The following is a 26,072-nucleotide window of genomic DNA, read 5'->3' on the forward strand; positions in this document are numbered from 1 at the left end:
GCCATCTGGATGTCCTCTTTGGAGAAGTGTCTGTTCATGTCTTCTGCCCATTTCTTCACTGGGTTGTTTGTTTTTCGGGTGTGGAGTTTGGTGAGTTCCTTATAGATTTTGGATATTAACCCTTTATCTGATATGTCATTTGCAACTATCTTTTCCCATTCCGTTGGTTGCCTATTAATTTTCTGGATTGTTTCCTTGGCTGTGCAGAAGCTTGCATTAACATATTTGAATTCACTCATGTTTTCTTCTTCAGGGACTCTATCTGTTGTTAATCTCATCCAGGATATTTTTCATCTCAGACATTTGTGTCTAAAACTTTGATTTGGGTCTTTTTCCTAACAGCTGTTTTAATACATTATCAACTGTGCTGTTTCTGGATATGTTTCTGTTCAATGATTCTCTCCTTGTTATGGGTGATATTTTCATACTTCTTTGCATGCCTGGTCATTTTTGACTGGCTGCCAGACATTATGAATTTTGCTTTGTTTTAGGTGTTGGATTTTTCCTTAAATATATTGGGGCCTTTTTTAGAATATACTTGGAAATAAAGTATAGAATATTCTAGAATATACTTGGAAGTAACTTGGAAATCGTTTGATCTGTTCAAAACTTGCTTTTTAGTTCATTAGGCTGTCCTTCATAGCTGTTAGTCTGGGGTTAATTTGGTTCCATTACTGAGGACACTATTCAATGCCCACTGTTAAGAGGTCTCTCCATACTGACTGGTGGGAACATGAACTATTCCCTGCCCCTGTGAACTCCAGGGACTACGCTGCCACTGAAAGAACCTCTTCAGGGGTTCTCTCCTGGGCCTCTAATAGCAGTTCTCATAACTCACCTGATGATTCCAGGGAAGTCCCTGCGATCCCAAGAGTTCTCTGTACAGCCCTTTTCTTTCTAGTACTGTGCCTGGAAAATTATAGCCATTTCAGCTTCCCAAACTCTGAACTTTGTTTCTTCAACTGATCAAGACCTCCATGGTCTCTGTGGGTTTCCCCTCCTGCACTGCGGCCTAGATATTCCCTCTAGCCAGTAAGCTGCACTCACAGGGCTCACCTCACTTGTTTCCCTTCTTTCAGGGATCGTTTACATGCACTGCCTGTTGTCCGTGTCTGAATATCACTGTGTTATATGTTTTGTCTGGCAGGAGGGAGGAAAGTAAATTCAGTCCCTATGGTACCTTTATAGCTGGAGATACAAGTCTTACTTGTGATTTTTAAGAATCAAGAAATTACTTTCTTTAACTTTGCTTCATATTTCTGTAAACTATAAGGCTGTACACTTAAGACAATGTATGTTCAGAAAAGTCTAGGAGCCATCCTTTTGGCTTTCTCCGCATACTGCCCAGGTAAATATTTTTTCAGTTTTTACTTTTTATTTCCATTATTCTTCTTATCATTAATATAAATAAGTATGTATATCTAGTCAAATCTCTACCTTCTTCTTAGAGGACTGGCAGCATACTATATACTTTTCTCTGCCTTGTTGTTTTACCTAATAACACATCCTGAAATTACTCCACTGGAGTAAACAGAGATAGTCCTCACTCCTTGTTATAGCTATATAGAAGGTAACCTTTTACAAAAGCCATTACACTGCAAGCCCATGTAACTTTAGGTTTTTTTAAACTTGTAACGTACACGAAGGTTAAATTAAAAATGTAAAAACATTATCATTGACAATTTCAAAGTTTTTACTTACGCCATGCTGAAAGAAGGTTTTGCATCTTGATCAGACAGAGAAGCAATGGTATGTTGAGGAAATCCTTTAAAGAAGAAAATGTATTAATTTCTTTTTCCAAGCACATAGCAAAATTCTAAGACTAGGAAGCTAAAAATATTCCTACCAGAAAGCCCACAAAGTTGTACAAAAGTTCTCTCTCCTGCCTTTTAGACTGGTTTATTATACTAGTATAGTATACCAGGCTATAAAAAAAATTAAAAGTGGAGAAAATGGGGGCAAGACAGATGGCCGCAGATTCTAAAGTTAGCCAGTTGGATGCTAACAGACTGAGGTGCCCAGGAGACCCTCCATACATATCTTTATTTATTTTTCTTATTTAAAAAAAAATTTTTTTAGGTTTATTTATTTTTGAGAGAGAGACAGAGACAGAGAGAGCCAGGGAGGAGCAGAGAGAGAGAGGGAAAGAGAGAATCCCAAGCAAGTTCTGCACTGTCCGCACGGAGCCCAGTGTGGGGCTTGAACCCGCAAACTGCAAGATCATGAAACAAGCTGAAGCCAATAGTCAGACACTTAATCAACTGAGCCGCCCAGACACCTCATACATATCTTTAAATCCTAAAAACAAGTCTAAGAGAAGCAGAAACTATAAAAAAAAATTTCATTACATATAAATATTAAGTCTATCTACATATCAAAATAAGTAAAGTTAAATGGCCAAATGAAAAAATATTTGCACCAGGTGATGAAAATGGGTTTATATTCCTAAATGGCTAACAAATCAATTTGAAGAATAAATTATTATAAGTTTAAATAACTTTAAAATGGGCTAAAAATATGTATCAGTAAGTAAAAAAAATTAGCCAACATAACATTTAAAATGTATTGAGTGTTTACGTCAAGTATTATTCTGTATGCTTCATGTATATTAAGTCAACTGCTGCTACACACCATGAGATAGACACTTACATCATTTTACAGATGAGGAAACAGGAGAGGTCACCAGTACTATAAATGGACTAAAAAAAAAGACAGAAAAGCATTCCATCTCACTAACAGTTAAATAATGTATATTAGGGGCACCTGGATGGCTCAATCGGTTGAGCGTCCGACTTCGGTTCAGGTCATGATCTCAAAGTTTGTGGGTTCTAGCCCTGCATCAGGCTCTGTGCTGACAGCTCAGAGCCTGGAGCCTGCTTGGGATTCTGTGTCTCCCTCTCTCTCTGCCCTCTCCCCCACATGGTCTGTGTGTGTGTGTGCCTCTCTCTCTCTCAAAAATAAATAGACATAAAAAAAAATTTTTTTTAAGTGTATATTAAACAAACAAACACAGGGCACCTGGGTGGCTCAGTCGGGTAAGCCTCTGACTCTGGATTTCTGCTCAGGTTATGATCTCATGGTTCTTGAGATAGAGCCCCGTGGGCAGTGCGCTGACAGCACTGAGCCTATTTGGGATTATTTCTCTCTGCCCCTCCCCCAGTGGCATGTGCAAGTGCTCGCTCATGCTATCTCTCTCAAAATAAGTAATAAACATTTTAATTTTTAATTTTCATTTGTTTTTTAATGTTTATTTTTCAGACAGAGAACTAGAACACAGGCTCAGTTTCACGTCCAACTCTTGAATTTGGCTCAGGTCATGATCTCAGCAGTTCATGAGTTCGAGCCCCAGGTCAGGCTCTGTGCTGATAGTGGAGAGCCTACTTGGGATTCTGTCTCTCCCTCTCTCTTCTGCTCCTTCCCATCTCATTCTCTTTCTCTCTCTAAAAATAAACTTTTTAAAAAATGCATAAAGAGACTCTTTTTCATACTTAAAAAGTTTATGCCTTTTTCTACTGTAAACATAATGGGTTCATTATAAAATTTTTATAATAAAACTATATATAATGTTTATATATAAAAGTATTACAAAATATAAGAAAAAGAAAAATTATTTTAGATGATGCAAAACCCATCATTCTTCTCTTGAAAAATGAGAAGAAATTTTAAAAAAATATTTTATTTTATTTTATTTATTTTTAAAGATTTTAAGTAACCTCTATACTCACAGTGGGGCTCAAACTTACAACCCTGAGATCAAGACTCACATGCTCTCCCAAGTAAAATAGCCAGATGCAACCCTCTCAAATCCCTTTTAAGCAATGTGATGTACCTCCCTGCCACTTTCTGCCTCTGCAGTTTGTATTATGCAGCTATTTTTTAAATGTTTTTTAAATTTATTATTGAGACAGTGAGAAACAGAGCATGAGTGGGGGAGGGTCAGAGAGATACGGAGACAGAGAATCCGAAGGAGGCTCCAGGCTCTGAGCTGTCAGCACAGAGCCTGATTCGGGGCTCGAAGTCATGAACCATGAGATCGTGACCTGAGCTGAAGTCGGCTGCTTAACTGTCTGAGCCACCCAGGCGCCCTGTATTATAGAGCTTTGACCAAACAGTACAAAGAATTTTGTAGCTTATCTTTTAAATTTCTTAATACAAAAAGAATTTTTCTATAAATGCAGTGTCTCTGTACCTTTCTAGCCTTAAAAAGAAAACAGTAATGACTGTTGTGATAGGACATGTTTTTTTTAAAAAATGTTTTATTATTTATTTTTCAGACAGAGAGTGAGAGAGAGACAGAGAGTGAGTGGGGGAAGGGCAGAGAGAGAGGGAGACACAGAATCTGAAGCAGACTCCAGGCTCTGAGCTATCAGCACAGAGCCCAATGTGGGGCTCAAACTCACGAACCATGAGATCATGACCTGAGCCAAAGTTGGACGCTTAACTGACTGAGCCAACTAAGTGCCCAGGCTTTAGTTTTCTTTTAACTTCTCTGTATTTTCCAAGGTTGCTTCAACAGGATAATTTTCTCTAATTATGAAACATTTAAGTTAAAAGAAATAAATTCTTAAACATTAAAATGATTGTGTACAAATAAAAACAGCAAGTCTAATTTGACCCCAAACAGCCATTTTTTTTTTTTTTTTTTTTTTTTACAAATAGTTTATTGTCAAATTAGTTTTCCCCAAACAGCCATTTTTAAGTATCTGTTTTACAACAACATAAACTAAACACTTACCCATGCGAATAAGTGAGCATTCAGAACCGGAGCTAGCGGGCGGGGGACTGACATGATGTGTCAGCAATTCCTTGTAATGGCTTTCATCTAAGATAACATGGTATGTGCCTAGCAAGACGAAAAGGAAGAGGAAAAAGACATATCAGCTTTCCAGACACGAGTATCAATTGTAATTTCTATGTAATTCTGAAAGTTACACCATCTGGAAATGTACATTTTCAAAATAAGTATTTAAGTTAAATGATCATTTTTCAAAAACTCATTTAAATGACATCTCTAAGTTGACTTCTCTAGGAATAACTATATTTACAGTTTAATTAAAGCCAAGTTATAAGATCTTTACAAAGTATTACACATTAGTGAAATTTCTAGCATTTCAAGAGTTATAATGCTTTCTCTAAATAATGACATAACTACTAAAGGTCCTTGCATTTTGAGATGATATCTTACAGAATCAATAATACATTTAAGATGACTATACATACTATAGACTTCAGGACATGAAGTGATTTATTTATTTATTTATTTTTTTTAAATTTTTTTTTTAATGTTTTATTTATTTCTGAGAGAGAGAGAAAGAGACAGTGTGAGCAGGGGAGGGTCAGAGAGAGAGGGAAACACAGAACCCAAAGCAGGCTCCAGGCTCTGAGCTGTCAGCACAGAGCCAGACACGGGGCTCAAACCCACGAACTGTGAGATCATGACCTGAGCCGAAGTCGGACGCTTAACCGACTGAGCCACCCAGGCGCCCCAGGACATGAAGTGATTTAAATTAGGAGCTTGAAAATATCCTGATTTACAATTTTTTCCCCGTTTATTTATTTATTTAGAGAGAGAGTGATAGAGCAAGCAGGGGAAGGGCAGAGAGAGTGGGAGACCGAGAATCCCAAGCCAGCTCCATGCTATCAGTGCAGAGCCCCACTTGGGACTCAATCTCATGAACTGTGAGACCATGACCTCAGCTGATATCAAGAGTTGTACACCCAATCGACGGAGCCACCCAGGCACCCTAAAACATCCTAATTTAATTAATCAACTGCTATTTCTTACATAGGAATTATGAGTAAATACTGAAGATTCGAGATATATACCACCAGTTTCACGAGCAAGTATGGTGCAAACCCGAACCTCTGCAGACAGTCCTATAACAGACACTCTAATTTTAGCTGTCTTCAGGGTCTTCATAAAATCCATGTAAATGCAGCGTTTGGGGGAAAGAAAAAAAAACATGCAAAAATTAATGTGCTTAAGAAGCAAGTTTCTGAAAACTAGTAATAAATTCACTGCAGAATTCTCTTTGGAGTTGAAACTCTGGCTTTGAATATAAGGAAATGTATGGGCTCTACCTTGATTAGATCATAGATATTAGATGGATCACAAGTTGTGAGGCTGCTAAAGATGATCAGCACTTCTCTACTTGTATGTCCAGGCATGTGTCTACAGAGAGGTAAAATATATTCCAATTAGGGACAGATTAATGAATTACTTTGCCTAGAAAAAACAGTACTTGTGGTTTATTTATTTGGACTATAGAATATCCCATTTAACACTGCAAAGGAATGAATTGTGACTATACTCTAAGTATATTACTATAAAATTTTCTAAAATTAGCTATACAAAAAATTGATTCATTTATTCATTCCATAAATATTTACTGAATTCTCTTTTTAGGTTATGAGATAGAGTAGTAAGCAAGACTGTATAAGGTTCCTGATATCATGAAGCTTTCAAACTAGTAGATTCATTTCATACAGTCTAAAGTGTACACTGGAAAGTATGAAAATACCATATGGATCGACTTTAAGATGTCTTGACAACAGTAACATACTTCTTTTTTATATATTTTTTAGTATTTATTTTATTTTATTTTTTGAGAGAGTGCACAAGCAAGCATAGGAGAGGCTGACAGAGAAAGAGAGAGAGAAAGAGAGAGAGAATGAAAATCTTAAGCAGGCTCCAGGCCTAGCACAGAACACAGCAAAGAACCCGAAGTGAGGCTCAATCTTACAATTTGAGCCAAAATCAAGAGTCAGATGCATAACCAACAGAGCCACTCAGGCGCCCCAACATACTTCTTTTTAAAGGCTATAATTTAAAAATCCTCATGTTTGATTTAGACTTTGCGACATGATGAGCTGTTTTCTCCAATACTAAACAGATTTTTATGCTTTTTGGAAGCAATTTTATCAGTTATTTATAGCTTTCTTCTTAATCTCTTCATTGTTGGGCTCTCATATTTCATTTGTGGATGCTGCTATTCTGCCTATCTTTAATGTGGGTATTACCTCCTCACCTATTTCAAAACTAGAAAAATATCTATTATATAAAGGTATAAAAACCATGACAATCCAGGGATAAAATATATGAGCTTAACACTAAAAGAATATTTTCACTAGGGTCTAAGCTACATTCCAAATACTTGAACTTGCTGGAAAAGTGTGCTATTAAATTTGCAAAATAATTAACAAAATAAGTTAAGAAAAGTCAACAAATGTACAGCAAACTCACAATTATTATACCACATTAAATTCCATATATAATCAATTTTCAAAAAAATAATTTTCATCAACATTTTCTTTGTACTAATACTGCTACGTTTTTAATTCTGTTTTTCTAAAACCTTTAAAAATCTATCTTGGGGCGCCGGAGTGTCTCAGTCAGTTAAGCGTCTGACTTCGGTTCAGGTCATGATCTCATGGTTCGTGGGTTTGAGCCCTGTATCAGGCTCTGTGCTGACAGCTAGCTCAGAGCCTGGAGCCTGTCTTCAGATTCTGTGTCTCCCTCTCTCTCTGACCCTCCCCTGCTCATGTTGTCTCTGTCTCTCTCTCTCTCAAAAATAAAACATTAAAAAAAATTTTTTTAATTAAAAAATAAAAGAAACTATCTTACCAGCTAAGATGTAAAATAAAAATTTACAAACCAATACCACACTAAATATCATAAATGACATTACATTATTTCTCTTAATAACAGTTTCACTACAGCTCAGTTTATGGACACACATATTAATACATTATCATCTCAATTCATTCAAAAAACTTAAAATGAATTATAAATAAAAAAACGTAAAATACCAACTTTAGAGTCTGCATCGCCATGCTTAATGAGTTATAGAGAGACGGTTCTCCGTGGCAGGTCAGATCTACAGCTTTCTTCAAAGCCGTGATGTGTTTCCTTGGGTTTCCTAAAATAAAAATGTAATAATCTACTTACAATAAAATTTTATTATACATTATAGAAATTTGTGTTTTTGCCTATATTTACTTATCCATGTTATTAAAGAACAGAATCTCCTCAATTTATATTTTTATAGCAAGTGGCACTTTTATCAGAAATGTTTGTTATATAAACTTTTACTTCACATTGAAAAACAGAATAAAAATTATCTTCCTATTAGCATACTTTTTTTTTTTTTTTTAATTTAAGTAGACTGCATGCCCAACATGGAGCCCAATGCCGAGCCCAAATTCACAACCCTGAGATCAAGACCTGAGCTGAGATCAAGGGTCAGATGCTTAACCAAATGAGCCATCCAGGTGCCCCAACATACATTTCTTTTTAACACGGGGCTTGAATTCATGACCCTGAGACCAAGAGTCACATGCTCAACTAAGCCAGCAGGGCGCCCTGTTAGGGCATATTTTAAATGTCATTAAAGGGCACAACTTTTTACTTTTAGTGTTTCCCTATTTCATCATTTTTAAGGCTCCTACATTTTTACAATTTAACATCTCTGAAATCACGCTGTGTCTTACAACCACCGGCAGCCAGGCAGCACTTGTGACATGAGCATCACTGCCTGGTTACATGGGAACCTAAGGATGGCTCCTGAGGTGTTGTACCAACTGCATCACGTACCCTGTTTGTGCTATTCATGTTCAATCTAACTGCCATTTAAAGTGTTTCTTGGGGGCCCAGGAAGCTCAGTCTGTTGAGTATCCGACTCTTGATTTCAGCTCAGGTCATGATTGTGGGACTGAGCCCCACATCAGGCTCCACACTGAGCATGGAGCCTCTTAAGATTCTTTCTCTCTCTCCCTCTGCCCCTCTCCCTTGCCTGTGCACTCTCTAACATAACATAATATGACATAACATAACATAACATGTTTCTAAAAAAGGTTATTAATGCTAAGGTTATATGTTTATGTAGAAAGGCAAGGAACAGAGCAGTGAGGTATAAATTTAGTATTAGTGAAGCAAAACTTCACTGATAAAAGAATGACTATAATTCCCTATTTTTTATTCAGGGGATAAAAAAGGAGTTTTATACGACCTAAGAAAGGAAGATCTCCACAAGTAAACATAGCTGTGTTATCTTCTGTTACTGAACTGACATCTGAAAAGATTGTCTATTTCACACCAACCAATACATATAAAGTGAAGAGAAATTGCCAAGTTCTTTAAAAGAGCTACCACACATGTCAAATTATCAAGAAGCTGGTGTAAAAAATAATTTTTTTCTGTTTTTGATATGAACAATTTACATTTATCATCGGACAGCGGGTCAAAGTTTATATGCTAGAGTTAAGCTTGATGGCTCATAAAATAAAGCCATCTTACAAATGATGGAATCTGAGATTCAATGAAATACAGTTAGACAGTTTCTCCTATTTCAACACTGTCTTCACTTTAATGATAATCAAAACATTATTAAATTGATTTTATCAGATAATTCATCAAACTACTTCCATACCGTTGAACATCTCTTCCCAATTTGTCATTAGTATTATCTGCAGAAGGAGGCGGCTTCTTCTTTCATAATGTTTCCTAAGTATAAATTCTAAGGAACAACCATTTTAATGGTTTTTCCCAAAAATGTTAAACAAATTAATGAGCTCATCAGCACTATAAGTACCAGTTTCTCCATGGTTCAACAAGCAGTGTACTGCTTTTCAAACTTCATTTTCATCATTTAAAATACATAAAACAATACAATGTTGAGTGGTTTCGTTTTGTTTTTTGATTGCTTGTTTGACTAAAATTTTTTTTTTTAATTTATTTATTGTGAGAGAAAGAGACAGAGTGCATGCAGGGGCAGGGAGCAGAGAGGGAGAGAGACAATCCCAACAATCCCAAGCAGGCTCCACACTGCCAGTGCACAGGGCTCAATCTCACAAACCATGAGATCATGACAGAGCTATTGAGTTTTTCTTTTTTTTTTTTTTTTAAATATTTTTTATTTATTTCTAGGAGAGAGAGAGAGAGAGAGAGAGAGACAATGTGAGCAGGGGAGGGTCGGAGAGAGAGACGGAGTCACAGACTGAAACAGGCTCCAGGCTCTGAGCTGGCAGTCAGCACAGAGCCCGATGTGGGGCTCGAACCCACGAACCGCGATATCATGACCCAAGCGAAAGTCGGACGCTTAACCGACTAAGCCACCCAGGCGCCCCGAGTTTTTCTTTTTATTCTGATGTGAATTATCTGTCTTCTTTGTCCATTCATCTACCTGGAGCTTCTTGGTGTTCTTAGTTATCTAAATAAGTTTTAAAATACCAAGCATTGGCCATTACTTTAATATAAATTTCAAGTATTTATTCATAGAATCCTAAAATTTTAAAAATGAAAAGTACCAGGGCACCTGGGCGGCTTAGTCAGTTAAGCATCCAACTCCTGATTTTGGCTCAGGTCATGACCTCTCGGTTCCTGAGTTCAAGTCCCAAGGCAGGCTCTGTGCTGTCAGTGCAGAGCCTGCTTGGGATTCTCTATCTCCCTCTCTCTTAACCCTCTTCTCGACAAGCACTCTTTCTCTCTCCCTCTCAAAATAAATAGACATTTTTTAAAAAGTACCTTACTAGGTCCAAATTCATCATTTCATAAGTGAGAAACAAATCTAACAAGTTAAATAATTGGCCTCAAGACAAACACCTACCCAGTGGCACAACCAGAACTTAAACCTACATTTCCTGGCCCTCTATCTACTTCTCTTTCTACCATACCATACAAAATATTTTGTTCATCTCCTACTGTATCGTGAGTACAGGAAAAAAGCCTACTACATTACTGTCAGTGTGGTTTATAGCAGTGATTCAGATTAGAGAGACAAAGGGTATCCTCAAGAGGTCTACTGGAATATCTAGAGGATTTTCTTTAATTAAAAAGAAGTTTTTAATTAAATTAAATTTTTAATTAAAAAAATTTTAAGTTTATTTATTTTTTAAGAGAGAGAAAGAGAGCAGGGGGAGGGCAGAGAGAGAGGGAAACACAAAATTCGAAGCAGGCTCCAGGCTCTGAGCTGTCAGCACAGAGCCTGATGCAGGGCTCACTCATGAGCCATGAGATCATGACCTGAGCCGAAGTTGGATGTTCAACCAACTGAGCCACCCAGGCACCCCTCCTGAACTATTTTTTAAAAGAATAAAATTCAGTTAGTCATGCCGTATAAGCAGAAAAAATGAATTATTAACAATAATTACAATTCAATTTTTAAGCTCTTGGCTCTTTAGAAATTTAACTTACAAAAAATTAATTTTAAGACTAAGTGCATTTTTAGAATGGTTACAACAATTTTATCTTAATTCTTTCAGGATAAGAATGAATGAATGTTAAATAAACATTTACATTCACTGCAGTAGTATTCATTATTGTACAGAACTCAATTTAAAACAGTTCATCTTAAATACCAAGAGTTTAATGAAGGGTTTATTAAGTGTTTCATGACGAGAGTATAAAAGAAGTCTACATTTTACTTATTAGGCAACCTTATAAACAGGGTTACAAACAAGGTTGAATAAATAAAGCCGAGTCCTTGAGTCCTGTAAAGGTAATTTTATGCATACCTGAGAGTTCGGTCAGTTTTTCAGCTCTTTTACTCTTTGTTACAATTATTCCAATCTCAAAATAAAAACAAAAATGATCATTAATTTAACAATTTATTTCTTCTTGAGAAGAATGTACATAACCTAAATTAGTAATTACAAAAGGAATAAGTAACATAAGAGAAATTTTTTCTCATGATGCTTCTGACATCAATTTAACTATGATTTCACTGTACATTATTTAACTTCTAGAGTTACCTTGCTTTTCATTGATAAGTGTACCAGAAACTGGTACACAATCTGGATCACTTAATAATCCACAGAAGATGTGTTCAATGTTTTAAAAATAAATTATAACTGGCAGTAATATCAGGAACCTAATTCTGAATTCTATCAGTTATCTACATACCTGACTAATAGGATTTTGATCAAAATATTCTTCTACGAAGTATTCCAACAACTGTTTAAAGAAAACAAAAACACTATATAAGGGCAAAATAATAACCATCAGAACATGTTTTGTGAAGCCCATTTATCAAGCATCACTTCATGATTTTTAGGCATGTAGATTTTCAAAAGCTGCTTAGTAAAAATATTAAATAAAGAATAAATTTAAAAATATTAAATAAAAATCACAAACTAAATAAGCCTGAATTTAAAATGGGAGGTGGTGAGGCAGAAACAATCCAAACATGGAAAGATCCAATGAAGCCAAACACAGGAGAATGAATGGCAGAAGCAAGGATGGGTTTTGACAAGTTAGGAATAATCTGAATATGTTCATAAGGTGAGGGGACTAATCTGAATGAAGTCCAAAGAGAATGAAAATTCAGTAAAGAAAAGGAATAACCGACTGACAAAGCAAGATGCTGATTAGGGAAGAAGGACAGAAATGAAGAACATAAATAATTGACCATTTTGTTGTATCATTTTCCAAAATGATGTGAAAGTCCTTCTACTTAGCTATACTTTATAATAACTAAAAAAAAAAACAAAAAAAAAAGAAATTCTTTAAAAAAGTTCCTTCACATGTACCCCAATGTTCATAGCAGCACTCTCCACAATAGCTAAAACATGGAAAGAGCCTAAGTGTCCATCAACAGATGAATGGATCAAGAAGATGTGGTTTATCTATACCATGGAATACTACATGGCAATGAGAAACAATGAAATCTGGCCATGTGTAGCAACATGGATGGACCTTGAGGGTGTTATGCTGAGTGAAATAAGTCAGGCAGAGAAGGACAAATACCATATGTTTGCACGTATAGGAGGATTAGGAGGAACTTGACGGAGGACCAAGGGGGAGAAGAAGGGTGGAAATGGTGGGGGAAAGGGAGAGAGGCAAACCATGAGAGACTCTTGAATGCTGACAAAAACTGAGGACTGATGGATGTGGGGGGGAGGGGGAGATGGGCATGAAGGAGGGCACTTTGGGGATGAGCACTGAGTGTTATGTAGAAACTAATTTGACAATAAACTATTTGTAAAAAAAAAAAAAAAAAAAAAAAATATGTAAAGAATAGTATATTTAAAAAATAAAGTGTATTAATGAAAAAAAAAAATAAAATAAAATAAAAAAGTTCCTTCATGGGAATGTATGGTATTTACTCAAGAGAAGAGGACAGAAAGAAAAAGAGAAGAACTATGACCAAGTCTTAGGGCACTCCAGCACTGGAAAGTTGGAGAGGAGCTCAAGAAGCAAATAAAGGGATTATTTGTAACCAAAGTCAAAAGAAGGATGGGTGGGGCACCTTGCTAGCTCAGTACTTAGAGTGTGCAAATCTTGATCTTGGGGTCAAGAGTTTGAGCCCCACATCAGGGATACAGTTTACTTAAAACACACACACATACACACACACACATACACACAAAAGAGGGAGAAGTGGTCAACTGTTTCATTTATTGCTAAAGATAAAAAGGCATTGAATTTCACATCCTGGCGGTTAGGGTGGACCTTGAAAATGTAGTTGTGAAGACAACATTCCAACTGGAGTATGTTAGAGAGAGAATGCTGTGGATATTCAACTGTGGAGAGTTGATCAATATTCCAATAAGCACAACACACAAATTCACCAAAAGAGAAGGTAAAGGGCAAATCTAATCTAGTAAATTTTAAGAACTTGTGTACAAAAAATGGAGTAGAGGATTTGGAAGAAGAATGAAGTCCAGCAGTATGTCTTGACCTCTCCCTCACTCTATTCCTCTGAAGCCCCAATCATGACTCAAAAGTCCTGAGAAATTTCACCAATATGCTTGCTTTTGTTAAAAAGTAAAAAGAGAGAGAATATTCTTATCTTTTCCCTCTTCTGCCAGAAATTATGAATGCATAGGGAAGGCAATCAAGAACAGACTTTCCTTGTCAGAAGAGAACTATCCAAACTTAACACTTAATTGAGGGAAAGAGCTCAAAGTCTGGGAATATCTCATCATGGAAAAGCATTATATCCTTCCTCTCTTGCTGGTTAGTTAGAGTAAACAAGATACAGGACAGTATAACCTCAGAAGAGAAAATGTGTCCCCAGAAACCCAACACAGCTTGCATGCCACCCAAGCTGGGCTCTCCTCCTTTCGTGTACACCACTCCATCCCAGCTGCTATTATCTTGGGCCAGGGAAAAATACATGAAACATGAAATACCCAGGCTAAAATCAAGCATTAGAAGAGAAAAAAGGACCCATGTAAAAATGTATTCATGAATGTTCACAGCAACATTATTCATAAAGGCCCCCAAAAGTGGGAATAATCCAGTGTTGTATACAATGGAATATTGTCTGGCAAAAATAAAGACATGAAGTACTGATAACTGCTACAACATAGATGAATCTTGAAAACATTATACTAAGCAAAAGAAGCCAGTCACAAAAGATGACATGTTGTATGTTTCCATCTCTATGAAATGTTCAAATAAGAAAATTTGTAGAGACAGAAAGTACATTAGTGATTGCCTAGGCCTGAGATGGGTTGGGAGACAAAAGGGAGTGACTGTTAAATGGTACAGGTTTTTTTTTTATGATAAAAATGCTCTAAAATTGATTGTGGAAATAGTGTTGAACAACTCTGTAAATATACAAAAAACTTTAAGGTTATACTTTAAATAAGTTCATTTTATGGTATGTGAATTATATCTTAATAAAGCCATTGTAGAAAAAAAAATTTATTTTAGAATTCAGTGTCCTTTGCCACATTTAGTATAACTAAGAATGATTTTACCGTACTTTTAAAGTACAAGTCAATCTGTTTGGCTTTAAATCTTGGTCTTCCATCGTTCTTGATCCATCTACTACCACATAAAGATGACGCATCTACCAAAAAAAAAACAAAGACAATTTTCAAAAACATTTTTGACTAAGAAATAAAAATGTCATTTAGTATTTACATATCACACACACACACACACACACACACACTTTTTTTAAGGGTGAGAGAGCGTGCATGAGAGATGGGGAAAAGGGCAAAAGGAGAGAACAGTAAGCAAGCTCCATGCCCACGATGGAGCCAGAGGAAGGGCTCAAACTCATGAACCCATGAGACTGTGACCTGACCTGAAATCAAGTATTAGACACTCAACAGAATGAGGCACACAAGGACCCTCTACATGTATATTTTTCATATATGCTTTTAAAAGGTCGGCTGTCTTACTATTAGTTATTCTGTCAAGACAAAATGTTTCTGTAACCCAACTATTTCTGTCCTGGTAAAGAAAAAAATATTAGGGGCACCTGGATGGTTCAGTTGGCTGAACATTCGACTTCAGCTCAGGTAATGATCTCACAGTTCATGAGTTTGAGCCCTGTATTGGGCTCTCTGCTATTAGTGCAGAGCTCACTTTGGAGCCTCTGTTTCCCTCTCTTTCAGCCCCTCCACCACTTGCTCTCTCTCAAAAATGAATAAACATTAAAAAAAATTATATAAAAAAATTAACATACCATTCCAAGTCGAACCTGTCCATGGTGCTCAAATGCTCTGTTAAAATTATGCAAACATTTTAATAGAATGTCCTTTATTACCCCCAAAATCTATATAACTTTTCAAGTAACCTGCATTTTTTTAGGGAAATAAATTATTCACTTATGGGACCCCCCCCTAATTACAGGCATTTGGATACTACCTGAAGACCTAATTCCTTGCTGAGATGCTAGGTTGCTGGTTCCTTCACCCTATTCAGGAGTTTAAAGGTCAGGACACAGCTGAAATGAAGTACTAAAGAGTGGGTATATGTGGACAGAAAGACTTGAATAAATTTTACCTTTTATAACACAATTACAAAAAGTTTACATACCTTTTTCTCTTTGCTTTGAAGAGAATGTCTTCTATTGTAGCTTTAAGTGATCCTGATTCATCTTCTTTAAGAATCTCCCTATAAGGAATAATTACTCATTTGAAAAGAAAAGCTAAAAATTTATCAACCCAAAAGAAATGAAAATGTATGTTTAAATGTCAATCAACTGGTGAATAGATGAATAAAAACATGGTATACAATATAATGCTATTCAGCAATAAAAAGGAATGAATTTCTTTTTTTTTTTTTTTAATGTTTTTTTTTTTATTTATTTCTAGGAGAGAGAGAGAGAGAGAGAGACAGCGTGAGCAGGGGAGGGTCAGAGAGAGAGGGAGTCACAGACTGAAGCAGGCTCCAGGCTCTGAGCTGGCAGTCAGCACAGAGCCAGACGCGGGGCTCGAACCCACGAACCGCGAGATCATGACCTAAGCGAAAGTCGGACGCTTAACCGACTAAGCCACCCAGGCGCCCCAAAAAGGAATGAATTTCTGATCTCTGCTACAACATGGATGAACCTTGAAAATAATGTTATGTGCAAGAAGCCAGACATAAATAACCACAGATTATATGATTACATTTCCATGAAATATCTAGAAGGGTGAATCCACAGAGTCAAAATGTACATTAGTAGTTGCGTAGGGCTAGAGATACAAATAGAATTAACTGCAAATGGGCATGAAGGATCTTACTGGGGTAGTGAAAACATGTGTTAAATACACTTTAATAAATGTATTAGGAAAACCAGTCACCGAGGGGTGCCTGGGTGGCTCGGCTGGTTAAGTGTCTGACTCTTGATTTTGGCTCAGGTCATGACCTCAAGGGTTAGTCAGTTTGAGTCCAGCACTGGGCTCTGCACTAACAGTCTGCTTGGGATTCTATGTCTGCCTCTCTATCTACCTGCCCTGTGCTCATGCTTGACCTGGTCCTCTCTCAAAATAAATTAACTTAAAATGAATGAATGAATAATAGTAATAAAAAAAACAACAACAGTCACTGGAAGACAAGAGAGACAAAGCTGTGAAACAATGAGAAACACTGTCTAAAAGAGAAAGAGAATAAGATGCCCTACTCACCATGTCCTTTCATAGCCTCCTTCCCAACGCTTAGTTCTTTCAGGTTCCTCATCCATTTTCTTTTCTTAAATGTATTATTCAATATCCTGTAAAAATCATCAGACTGTGAAATTTCTAAAAATATTTGTCACCGAATTCATACATTTCAATCTGAAAAGTAAAGAGAGGGAAGCAAACATATAAAGTAAAAAAATAAATAAAAACAGAGAATGCAAGGTCGTAGAATTCTTTGCAATTTATTCAATAATAGTTGAATGAAAATATTTCACAAAATTCTCATGAAACTCTTTTTCCCATTCCTAAGAAAAAATACATTTATGCACAAAGCTGGCACCAATCGAAGATAAACATCTTTTTACAATTTTTAAAAACAAAAATGCATTATAAATGTGTCATAGGACAAGACCACAGAATTAGGGGAAGTCAGTAAAAATGTAGATGAAACAAGTTCAGCTGCAAATGCTGGCTATTATAGCTGAGTGACGGATGCATGGTGAGTCATTGTATTGTCTACCTGTCCAATTTTGTGTATGTGTGAATTTTCTCACAATCAAAAATTTTAACTATGATTAAAATTGAATCACAATGTGGGGCTGGAACTCACAACCTTGAGATCAAGAGTTACATGCTCTAGTGACTGAGACAGCCAGGTGCTCCATAATAATCATGAGTTTTAGTATATGTGCTGCCGAAGCAAGCTATAATCATGAGTTTTAAAATGAAATTTATAGAGAGATCCAACATGGCAGAGAAGTAGGGGGACCTGACGTTCCCTTGCCCCTCAAACACAGCAGTGTTGAGACCAAAGGACTTTGAATTCCAAGAGTTCAGGCTGGAGAGGGACAGAGATGTCTCTGGGGGCCCCTGGGGAGTACCTGGCGGCCCACAGTGGAGGCAGGATCCACCTACACCAAACCCTGCCCCTCTGCGCCTGGTAACTGTGTTTCTACTAGCATGGGATGGACACCCACAAACAACAGCCTCTCTTCCAGACCAGCGCTGCTACTGGTTCCAAAACACTCAGTGATTCTGCATGTTGTGATTTAATTTCTGGACAACTCTTATTTTATATATATTTTATTTTATATATATATATATATATTTCCGCCCCCCCCTCCGCCTTTTCTCCTTATTTCTTCCATCTTCTAGTCTGATTATTCTGGTTGTTGGTTTGTTTAAGCAGACATATTTAATCTATTTTTTTTATACTTGTTCTGTATCTCCTTCTTTATTTTCCTCCCTCTCTCTAGATTAACTGGTATAGTTTCTCTGACGGGTCTATTTTCTTTTCTTTTGTTTTTCAGCCCCTGTCATTTCTCTTTTTGCATGGGATAAGGCCTCTTCCATCAATACCGCTCCACCCATTGGTATTTTTTGTGGTTGTTGTTTTGTGGGGTTTTTTGTTGTTTTGTTTTGTTTGTTTTCTCCAGGGCTACTTCAAGGAACAAATCAAAGCACACCTGGTGGAGGATCCAAAACATCACTACCAGTAGGGAAATAAAACAATCAGAGTAACAACAACAGAGAGCAAGTAACACTCCAAAAAACATCTCCTGAATGATCAGGCCCTGGACAGCATAGGACTCCCCTTTAATATAGTAGTCCTCACAGGCGCAGGACATAGAACAAGCTTTTAGAACACATAAGGGACAGAAAACTAGCCAAAATGACAAAAGAGAAAAAATTCTCCTCAAAAGAAATTCCAGGAAGGGGCGCCTCAGTGGCTCAGTCAGTTGGGTGGCTGACTTCAGCTCAGGTCATGATCTCACAGTCTGTGAGTTCAAGCCCCGCATGGGGTTCTGTGCTGAGAGCTCAGAGCCTGTAGCCTGCTTCAGATTGTGTCCCCTTCTCTCTCTGTCCCTCCTCTGTTCACACTCTATCTCTGTCTCTCAAGAATAAATAAAACATTAAAAAAAAATTCCAGGAAGAAATGACAGCTAAAGAATTGATCAAAACAGATATAAACAATATATCTGATCAAGAATTTAGAATAATAGTCATAAGAATAATCGCTGGGCTTGAAAAAAGCATAAAAGACACAGAGAAACTATTGCTGCAGAGAACAAGGAACTAATTTTTAGATGAACCAAGAAATGCTGTAAATGAGGCATAAAATAAACTAGATGCAGTGAGAGCAAGGATTGAAAGGACAGAGGGGAAAATAAGTGAAACAGAAGATAAAATTATGGAAAAAGATGCTGAGAAAAAGAGAGATAAAAAAATTATAGACCACAAGGGGAGAATTAGAGAACTAAGTGATTCAATAAAACATAATAATATTCGTATCAGAGGAATTCCAGAAGATGAGAGAGAGAAAGGGGCGGAAGGTGTACTTGAACAAATCATACTTCCTCAATCTGAGGAAGTAAAAAGACACTGAAAACCAGGAGGCAGAGAGAACTTCCTTCAGATGTAACAGGAATCTGTCTTCTATACAATATATCATTGGGGCGCCTGGGTGGCTAAGTCGGTGAAGTGCCTAACTTCAGCTCAGATTTGTGAGTTTGAGCCCCACATTGGGCTCTGTGCTGACAGCACCAGGATTTTTCTCAAAGGTAGAACAAACAATCCTAAAATTTGTATGGCACCACAAAAGATCCCGAATAGCCAAAGCAATGTTGAAAAAGAAAACCAAAGCAAAGGCATCAAAATCCCAGACGTTATCCTCTACTACAAAGCTATAATCATCAAGACAGTTTGGTACTGGCATAAAAAGAGACACATAAACCAATGGAATAGAGAACCCAGAATTGGACCCACAAATGTATGGCCAACTAATCTTTGACAAAGCAGAAAAGAGTATCCAGTGGAAAAAAGACAGTCTTTTTAGCAAATGGTGCTAGGAGAACTGGAAAGAAACATGCTATTGCTGAAACATGACCACTTTGTTACACCATACACAAAAATAAACTCAAATGGATGAAAGACCTAAATGCAAGAAAGGAAACCGTCAAAACCCTACAGGAGAAAACAGGCAACAACCTCTTTGACCTCAGTCGCAGGAATTCCTTTCTCAACATGTCTTTTCCAAAGGCAAGGGAATTAAAAGCAAAAATGAGTTGCTGGGACCTCATCTATCAAGATAAAAAGCTTCTGCACAGCAAAGGAAACAATCAACAAAACTAAAAGGCAATGGAAGGAATGGGAAAAGATATTTGCATATCACATATCAGATAAAGGGCTAGTATCCAAAATCTATAAATAACTTACCAAACTCAACACCCAAAAAGCAAATAATCCAGTGATGAAATAGGAAGAAGACATGAACAGACACTCTTCCAAAGAAGACATCCAGATGGCCAACAGACACATGAAACAATGCTCAACATCATCAGGGAAACACAAATTAAAACCACACTGAGATACCACCTCACACCAGTCAGAGTGGCTAAAGTGAACAACTCGGGAAACTACAGATGTTGGTGAGGATGTGGAGAAATGTGAACCCTTTTGCACTGTTGGTGGGAATGCAAACTGGTGCAGCCCCTCTGGAAAACAGTGTGGAGGTTTCTCAAATTAAAAACACAACCACCCTACAACCCAGAAATAGCACTACCAGGAATTTTTCCAAAAGATACAGGAGTGCTGATGCATAGGGGCACATGTACCCCAAGGTTTATCACAGTGCTTTCAACAATAGTCAAATTATGGCAAGAGCCCAAATGTCCATCAACTGATAAATGGATAAAGAAGATGTGGTTTATTTTTTAAAAATTTTTTAATGTCTTTTATTTTTTATTTTGGGAGACAGACAGAGCGAGTGGGGGAGCAGCAGAGAGAGAAAGGGAGACAGAATCCAAAGCAGGCTCCAGGCCCTGAGCTGTCAGCACAGAGCCCGACGCGGGGTCCTTACTCATGGACTGCGAGATCATGACCTGAGCCTAAGTCAGACGCCCATTCGACTGAGCCACCCAGGTGCCCCAAGAAGTGTGGTTTAATATATACAATGGAACACTACTTGGCAATGAGAAAGAATGAAATCCTGCCACTTGCAGCAATGTGAATGTAACTGGAGGGTATTATGTTAAGTGAAATAAGTCAGCCAGAGAAAGAGACACACAGAGTCACAGAGAAAGACACATATGTTTTCACTCATATGTGGAACTTGAGAAGCTTAACAGAAGACCATGGGGGAGGGGAAGGGAAAAAAGTAGTTACAATAGAGAGGGACAGAGGCAAACCATAAGAGACTCTTAAATACAGAGAACAAACTGAGAGTTGATTGGGGGTGGGGGAGAGGGGAAAATGGGCAATGGGCATTGAGGAGGGCACTTGTTGGGATGAACACTGGATGTTGTATGTAAGCCAGGAACAACAAGAATCTACCCCTAAAACCAAGAGCACACTGTACACACTGTATGTTATCCAACTTGACAATGAATTATATTAAAAATAAATAAAAATAAAATTTAAAAATGAAATTTATTATTTATAACTTTTTTACTGTTTATTTTACTTTTGAGAGAGAGACAGACAGACAGACAGAGCATGATCAGGGGAAGGGTAGAGGGAGAGACAGAGACACAGGATCCGAAGCAGGTTCCAGGCTCCGAGCTGTCAGCACAGAGACCGACAGGGGGACTTGAACCCACGAACCGTAAGATCAGACCTGATCCGAAGTTGGTGCTTAATTGACTGAGCCACCCAAGCGCACCTGAAATTTACTGTTTATAAATGGTAAAGGCTTATGGCTCATAATTCAAAAAAAGGACACAATATTAAAACTATATTATAATCTGAAGTATTAAAAAAGGATAAAGGAAATGTTTAGTAATTCAATTAGGACATGGTTTCATTTAGATGAAGAGTGATTGGTTTTATACTTATTACTTTCTGTGTTTTCATATATATATTTAAATTTATTTATTTGGAAAGAGTGAGAATATGTGTGTGCGAGCAGGGTCAGGGGCACGGAGGGGGTGGAAAGCACAGAGCCCAACATGGGGCTCGATCTCACACACTGTGAGTTCATGACCTGAGCCAAAATCAAGAATCAGATGCTTAAGAGACTATGCCACCCAGGCATTCCCATATTTTTGTATTTTTCTTATGAGCATATATTTCTTTAATAATCAGGGTATAAACTGGTGGGGGGGGTAATCTATTAACCATAACCAAGTAAAAAAACATTCCAGTCACACCTACATTCCGTTCCTCCCCAATGGAATCTCCCTGCCTACCCTACACTTTCACTATCAGCCTCCTTCTTTCATAAACGAAAGATCAAAGGAATCCTAAAGGCCATAAAGACATTAAAGACAAAGCAAATCCCATCACTGGCAGAGGAAAAATTAATTTCTGTAATAAGGATCATATGCAAGGCCTTATGCTTCACTCACACTGTATTTTTTTTTTATATTTTATTCAGAAAAAAATTTTTAATGTTTATTTTTGAGAGAAACAGAGTGCGAGGAGGGGAGGGGCAGAGAGAGTTGGAGACATAGAATCTAAACAGGCTCCAGGCTCTGAGCACAAAGTCCCAGGTGGGGCTTTAACTCAGCAACCTGGAGATCATAACCTGAGCGGAAGTTGGACACTTAACTGACTGAACCACCCAGGTGCCCATCCACTAACACTACAGAAACATACATTTTATGATTTAAAGAACTGATCTATAAATGGACTTCTGAAATTAAAATCTATGACAAGTTGCAAACTACTTTTATGGTATCAGTGCTGAGGCACCTGCTATCATCAGGTTTTATTTGCTAAAATTCTGTATGTCTCTTACTGAAGTCACAAACCACTCCCTGGCATTGGAAGGGATCTATCTGTTTCAGGAATCTGGTGATCTACTTTAGTATATACTTCAGAAGACTGCCTGAAATAATGACAAGTGAGTTAATTCTAACATTTGTACTATTTCAACACACTATGCTGGTGCCTGTAAATTTAACGATCAGTGTAGAAACAGCATATCGTGACTAAGTTGAACATTTTGATCCTCCATCAAAGTTTCTGAATTACTGTGAATTACAAAAATCAAAATTTACGTAGCATTCTTGATGTTTTCAAACTCAAATTCTTAGAAACGACACTATTGTCATCTATCATATCAATATTTAAACTGTTATTTTATTCTTAGTCTACTGCTTTTAATTCTCTGAAAGCTGAGAAACATTGAGAACTGATGAGTAGAGCCTGCAAACAGGGACACTTCTGGCTCACTGGATACAAGGACTTCTTAGAGTTGTCTGCAAAGGGAAATTACAGAAGTATTAAGCTTCCCGTAATTGCTGATGTTCCAAGGGAAGCTGGATGTTTATAACGCATGTTATGAATAGAGAAAGAAGTTATGCATCCTGGAGAGAGATGTACTTGATGACCTCTTCGGTCAGCATCTCCAAAAGCTGATTCGTTTCCTCGGAATCAAAACCCTGAAAAGCCATTTCCCCTAGGGTGAGCCTGTTGGTATGATTTTGGGCAATGAGCTCAGAATGCTAAAAATGAGATCTGCACCAAGCGTCGCAATTTATGAAGCTTTTACTCGCACCTCACCCTGCCAAACGCTGCGAGCCAGGCAAGGGTGATCACTGCCCTGTGTTCAGACTTGGAACTCGAGGCTCACACTCTCTCGAAGTCACACAGCTGGAGGTAGGTCAAACTCGAAGCCAGGACCACAATTCCCAAAACTCGCGTCCTGCCTTAGGGAAGGAGAGCCATCCTCTGGACTACAGCCCCACACGCTTCTATACAGCTCCGCGACGGAAGTTGCACTCCTCTCCCTCCAGACGCTCCCTCCCACCCTCAAATCCCTACGGGGCTGCTCGGAACCATTTGGCCTCCGTGGCCGCACGCGAAAGCCCTACAAGCTGCCGCAGCCCCCAGTCGGTGCCCACCTTGGCTCCACAGGGAGCTCTACCCACGAACTCACCGGTCTCTTGAATCCCTCTCTGCCCGGAAGCTCCGCCCAGTGGGTTCCAAGGCCTCTGATGAAATCCTTCCCCAGCGCGCAGCGGCGACGGACAAAACGTTCCGGTTGCTTCGAGCGACGGTTCCGGGTACCATCGTGGGCCGCCGATGGTAGCCAGAGCTGACTTAAGGTGCGAGCACCGGCCTCTTCTCCCACTTCCAGCGGGTACCCATAGAGAGGCGGGAAAACTGGTCGCCGTCGACCCGGCATCCGACGAGCTTGATTTTTGTTATATTATTTCTAAAAGGTTGGCGTGAAGGACTCTAAAAGCAGCAGCAGCTAGGCCAGAAGCTTGCTGGGCATCGGGTTTCTGGGGCTCTGCTGCTCCTGCTGTTGATGTAACAAGTATTACTGAGCGCCTACTGTGGGCCTGAGACAGTTCTAGGCACTGAGTAATAGCAGTGAAAAACGAACAAATCCTTCCCCTTGTGGAATTTTGCTTCTCCTATGGATATACTTCTCAAGAAAAGCATGTTGGATCAAATGGTGATAGTGCCAGTAGAAATCAAACAATAGGGGCGCCCGGGTGGCTCATTAGGTTAGACCTGGGACTTTGGCTCAGGTCATGATCTTGTGGTTTGTGACTTCGATCCACGCCTCCGGCTCTGTGCTGACAGCTCGAAGCCTGTTTCAATTCTGTGTCTCCCTCTCTGCCCCCACCCTGCTTGCGCTATGTGTCTTTCTCAAAAATAAACATTTAAAATTTTTTTAAAAAATTTAAACGGAAACCAACTTGACAATCAACTATTTAAAAAAAAAATTAAACATGTAAGGAGGAAAGGGTTGCAGCTTAAAATATTTTAGCCAGAGGAATCCTCACTGAGAAGGTGGTTGAACCATGACCAGAATAGAGAAAGGGAGTTAACCATCCTGATACCTAGAGAAAGACTTCCCCAGACAAAAGGAACCGCAAGTGCTAAGGTCCTGAGGTGGAAGCACAATGATGTGTTTCAGGAACTGCATGAGAAAGGGGGTTGAGTGATGGCTGCTGAAATCTGGTGGGGGTCTCTGAACATTTTAATATCTTCTGAGGAATGATAGTGGTTTGGACTAGTGTAGTATGGCAGTGCAGCTAGTGAGAAGGACAGGATTCTATCTAGATCCTGTCAATAGAGTTGATGTGTATTAGGAGAAAAGATTCAATGACCCAGTTTTCAGTTGGGTTACTGAAAGGTTGGAGTTGCAATTACTGAGAGGGTGAGGGGTGATAAGATCAGTTTTGGACAAGTTTGTGATGTTTGAGATGCCTGCTAATACGTATAGAATTACCAGTGTGCACGCAAGCTGCAGTACATTAAAAAAGGCAACTGATGGGGGGCGCGTGGGTGGCCCAGTCGATTAGGTGCCACACTTTGGCTCAGGTCACCATCTCCCGGTTGGGTTCGAGGGTTTGAGCCCCGCCACCAGGCTCTGTGCTGACAGCTCAGAGCCTGGAGCCTGCTTCAGATTCTGTGTCTCCCTCTCTTGCTGTTCCCCTCCCCTTCATGCATGCTCTTTCTTAAAAATAAATAAGCATTTAAAAAATTGACAAAAAAGGCAACTGATGTCAACCTGTGACTAAAGTGACCTCAAGGAGAAACCAAAACAATAACAGGAAAACCAGTTAAGCAGAGGCATGCAGGCAATATTTTGGAACAAATATGATAGAAGCACAATGTATTAAGATGACCTAAGGATTTTTCACGTGTCTATGTGGACATCTGTAAACGTTAATTGTTACAATAGAAACAATTATACCTTGTGACAGGCAATTACATATTAGAGAACTGCTTACCCGCACTCATATTCCTTCCCCTTTTTATGTATAATCTGTAAAGGGAAAACTTTCAGAGCAGTTCTGAGCCATTTCAAATACTGTTTCCTGGGCTAGAGTCCTCAGTAAAACAACATATAATGCATTTACTAACCTATTTTGAGGTTGACTTTTTTTTTTTATTTGATACTAGCATTTCCCACACTTCAGAAATGGAGAGGGGCAAGGCACATTTAGAGTACCAGAAAAAGGTTATACCCAGGAAAGAAATAATAGAAAGGATATGTAAGGGCTGGGGTTTCTTTACTGCCCCATCAGTATATGCTTCCCCTATATATGTGGCCTATATAGTTTTGTTGGTACCAGCATCTTTCCTTGTGCTCTGCCCTCCCCAAAACAGAAACACAAGGCATCTTGCATAGAAGTGGAAAGAACAGGCTTGGATTTCAAATCAGCCTCTGCCACAATAGCAGGGTGACCACAAGCAAGTCACAACCTAAGTTTCATCTATAAAATGAGGATTCCTTTACCTACCCTAGAGGCCTTACACCACACACCAGG

General features: G+C 38.3%; 1 protein-coding gene across 1 annotated transcript in view; it reads right to left on the minus strand.

The window, feature by feature from the left end:
* Window positions 1-23,765, minus strand: part of LOC120247942 (general transcription factor IIH subunit 2) — a 31,896-nt gene extending 8,131 nt beyond the window's left edge. The window contains exons 1-13 of the mRNA XM_039256049.1: window positions 23,720-23,765; window positions 16,846-16,931; window positions 15,773-15,850; window positions 15,420-15,456; window positions 14,709-14,795; window positions 11,900-11,950; window positions 11,512-11,566; window positions 7,814-7,919; window positions 6,082-6,172; window positions 5,827-5,914; window positions 4,736-4,843; window positions 1,702-1,765; window positions 1,062-1,122 (exon numbers count right to left, since the gene is read on the minus strand). Coding sequence (XP_039111980.1) covers window positions 1,062-1,122; window positions 1,702-1,765; window positions 4,736-4,843; window positions 5,827-5,914; window positions 6,082-6,172; window positions 7,814-7,919; window positions 11,512-11,566; window positions 11,900-11,950; window positions 14,709-14,795; window positions 15,420-15,456; window positions 15,773-15,850; window positions 16,846-16,901 — 882 coding nt within the window. The 5' untranslated portion in view covers window positions 16,902-16,931; window positions 23,720-23,765. The remainder of the gene's footprint in view (window positions 1-1,061; window positions 1,123-1,701; window positions 1,766-4,735; window positions 4,844-5,826; window positions 5,915-6,081; window positions 6,173-7,813; window positions 7,920-11,511; window positions 11,567-11,899; window positions 11,951-14,708; window positions 14,796-15,419; window positions 15,457-15,772; window positions 15,851-16,845; window positions 16,932-23,719) is intronic.
* Between the last annotated feature and the right edge of the window lie 2,307 nt (window positions 23,766-26,072).

The sequence above is a fragment of the Hyaena hyaena genome, unplaced genomic scaffold, assembly GCF_003009895.1.
Source record: "Hyaena hyaena isolate Hyena2069 unplaced genomic scaffold, ASM300989v1 scaffold_558, whole genome shotgun sequence".
NCBI classification, from domain to species: Eukaryota; Metazoa; Chordata; class Mammalia; order Carnivora; family Hyaenidae; genus Hyaena; species Hyaena hyaena.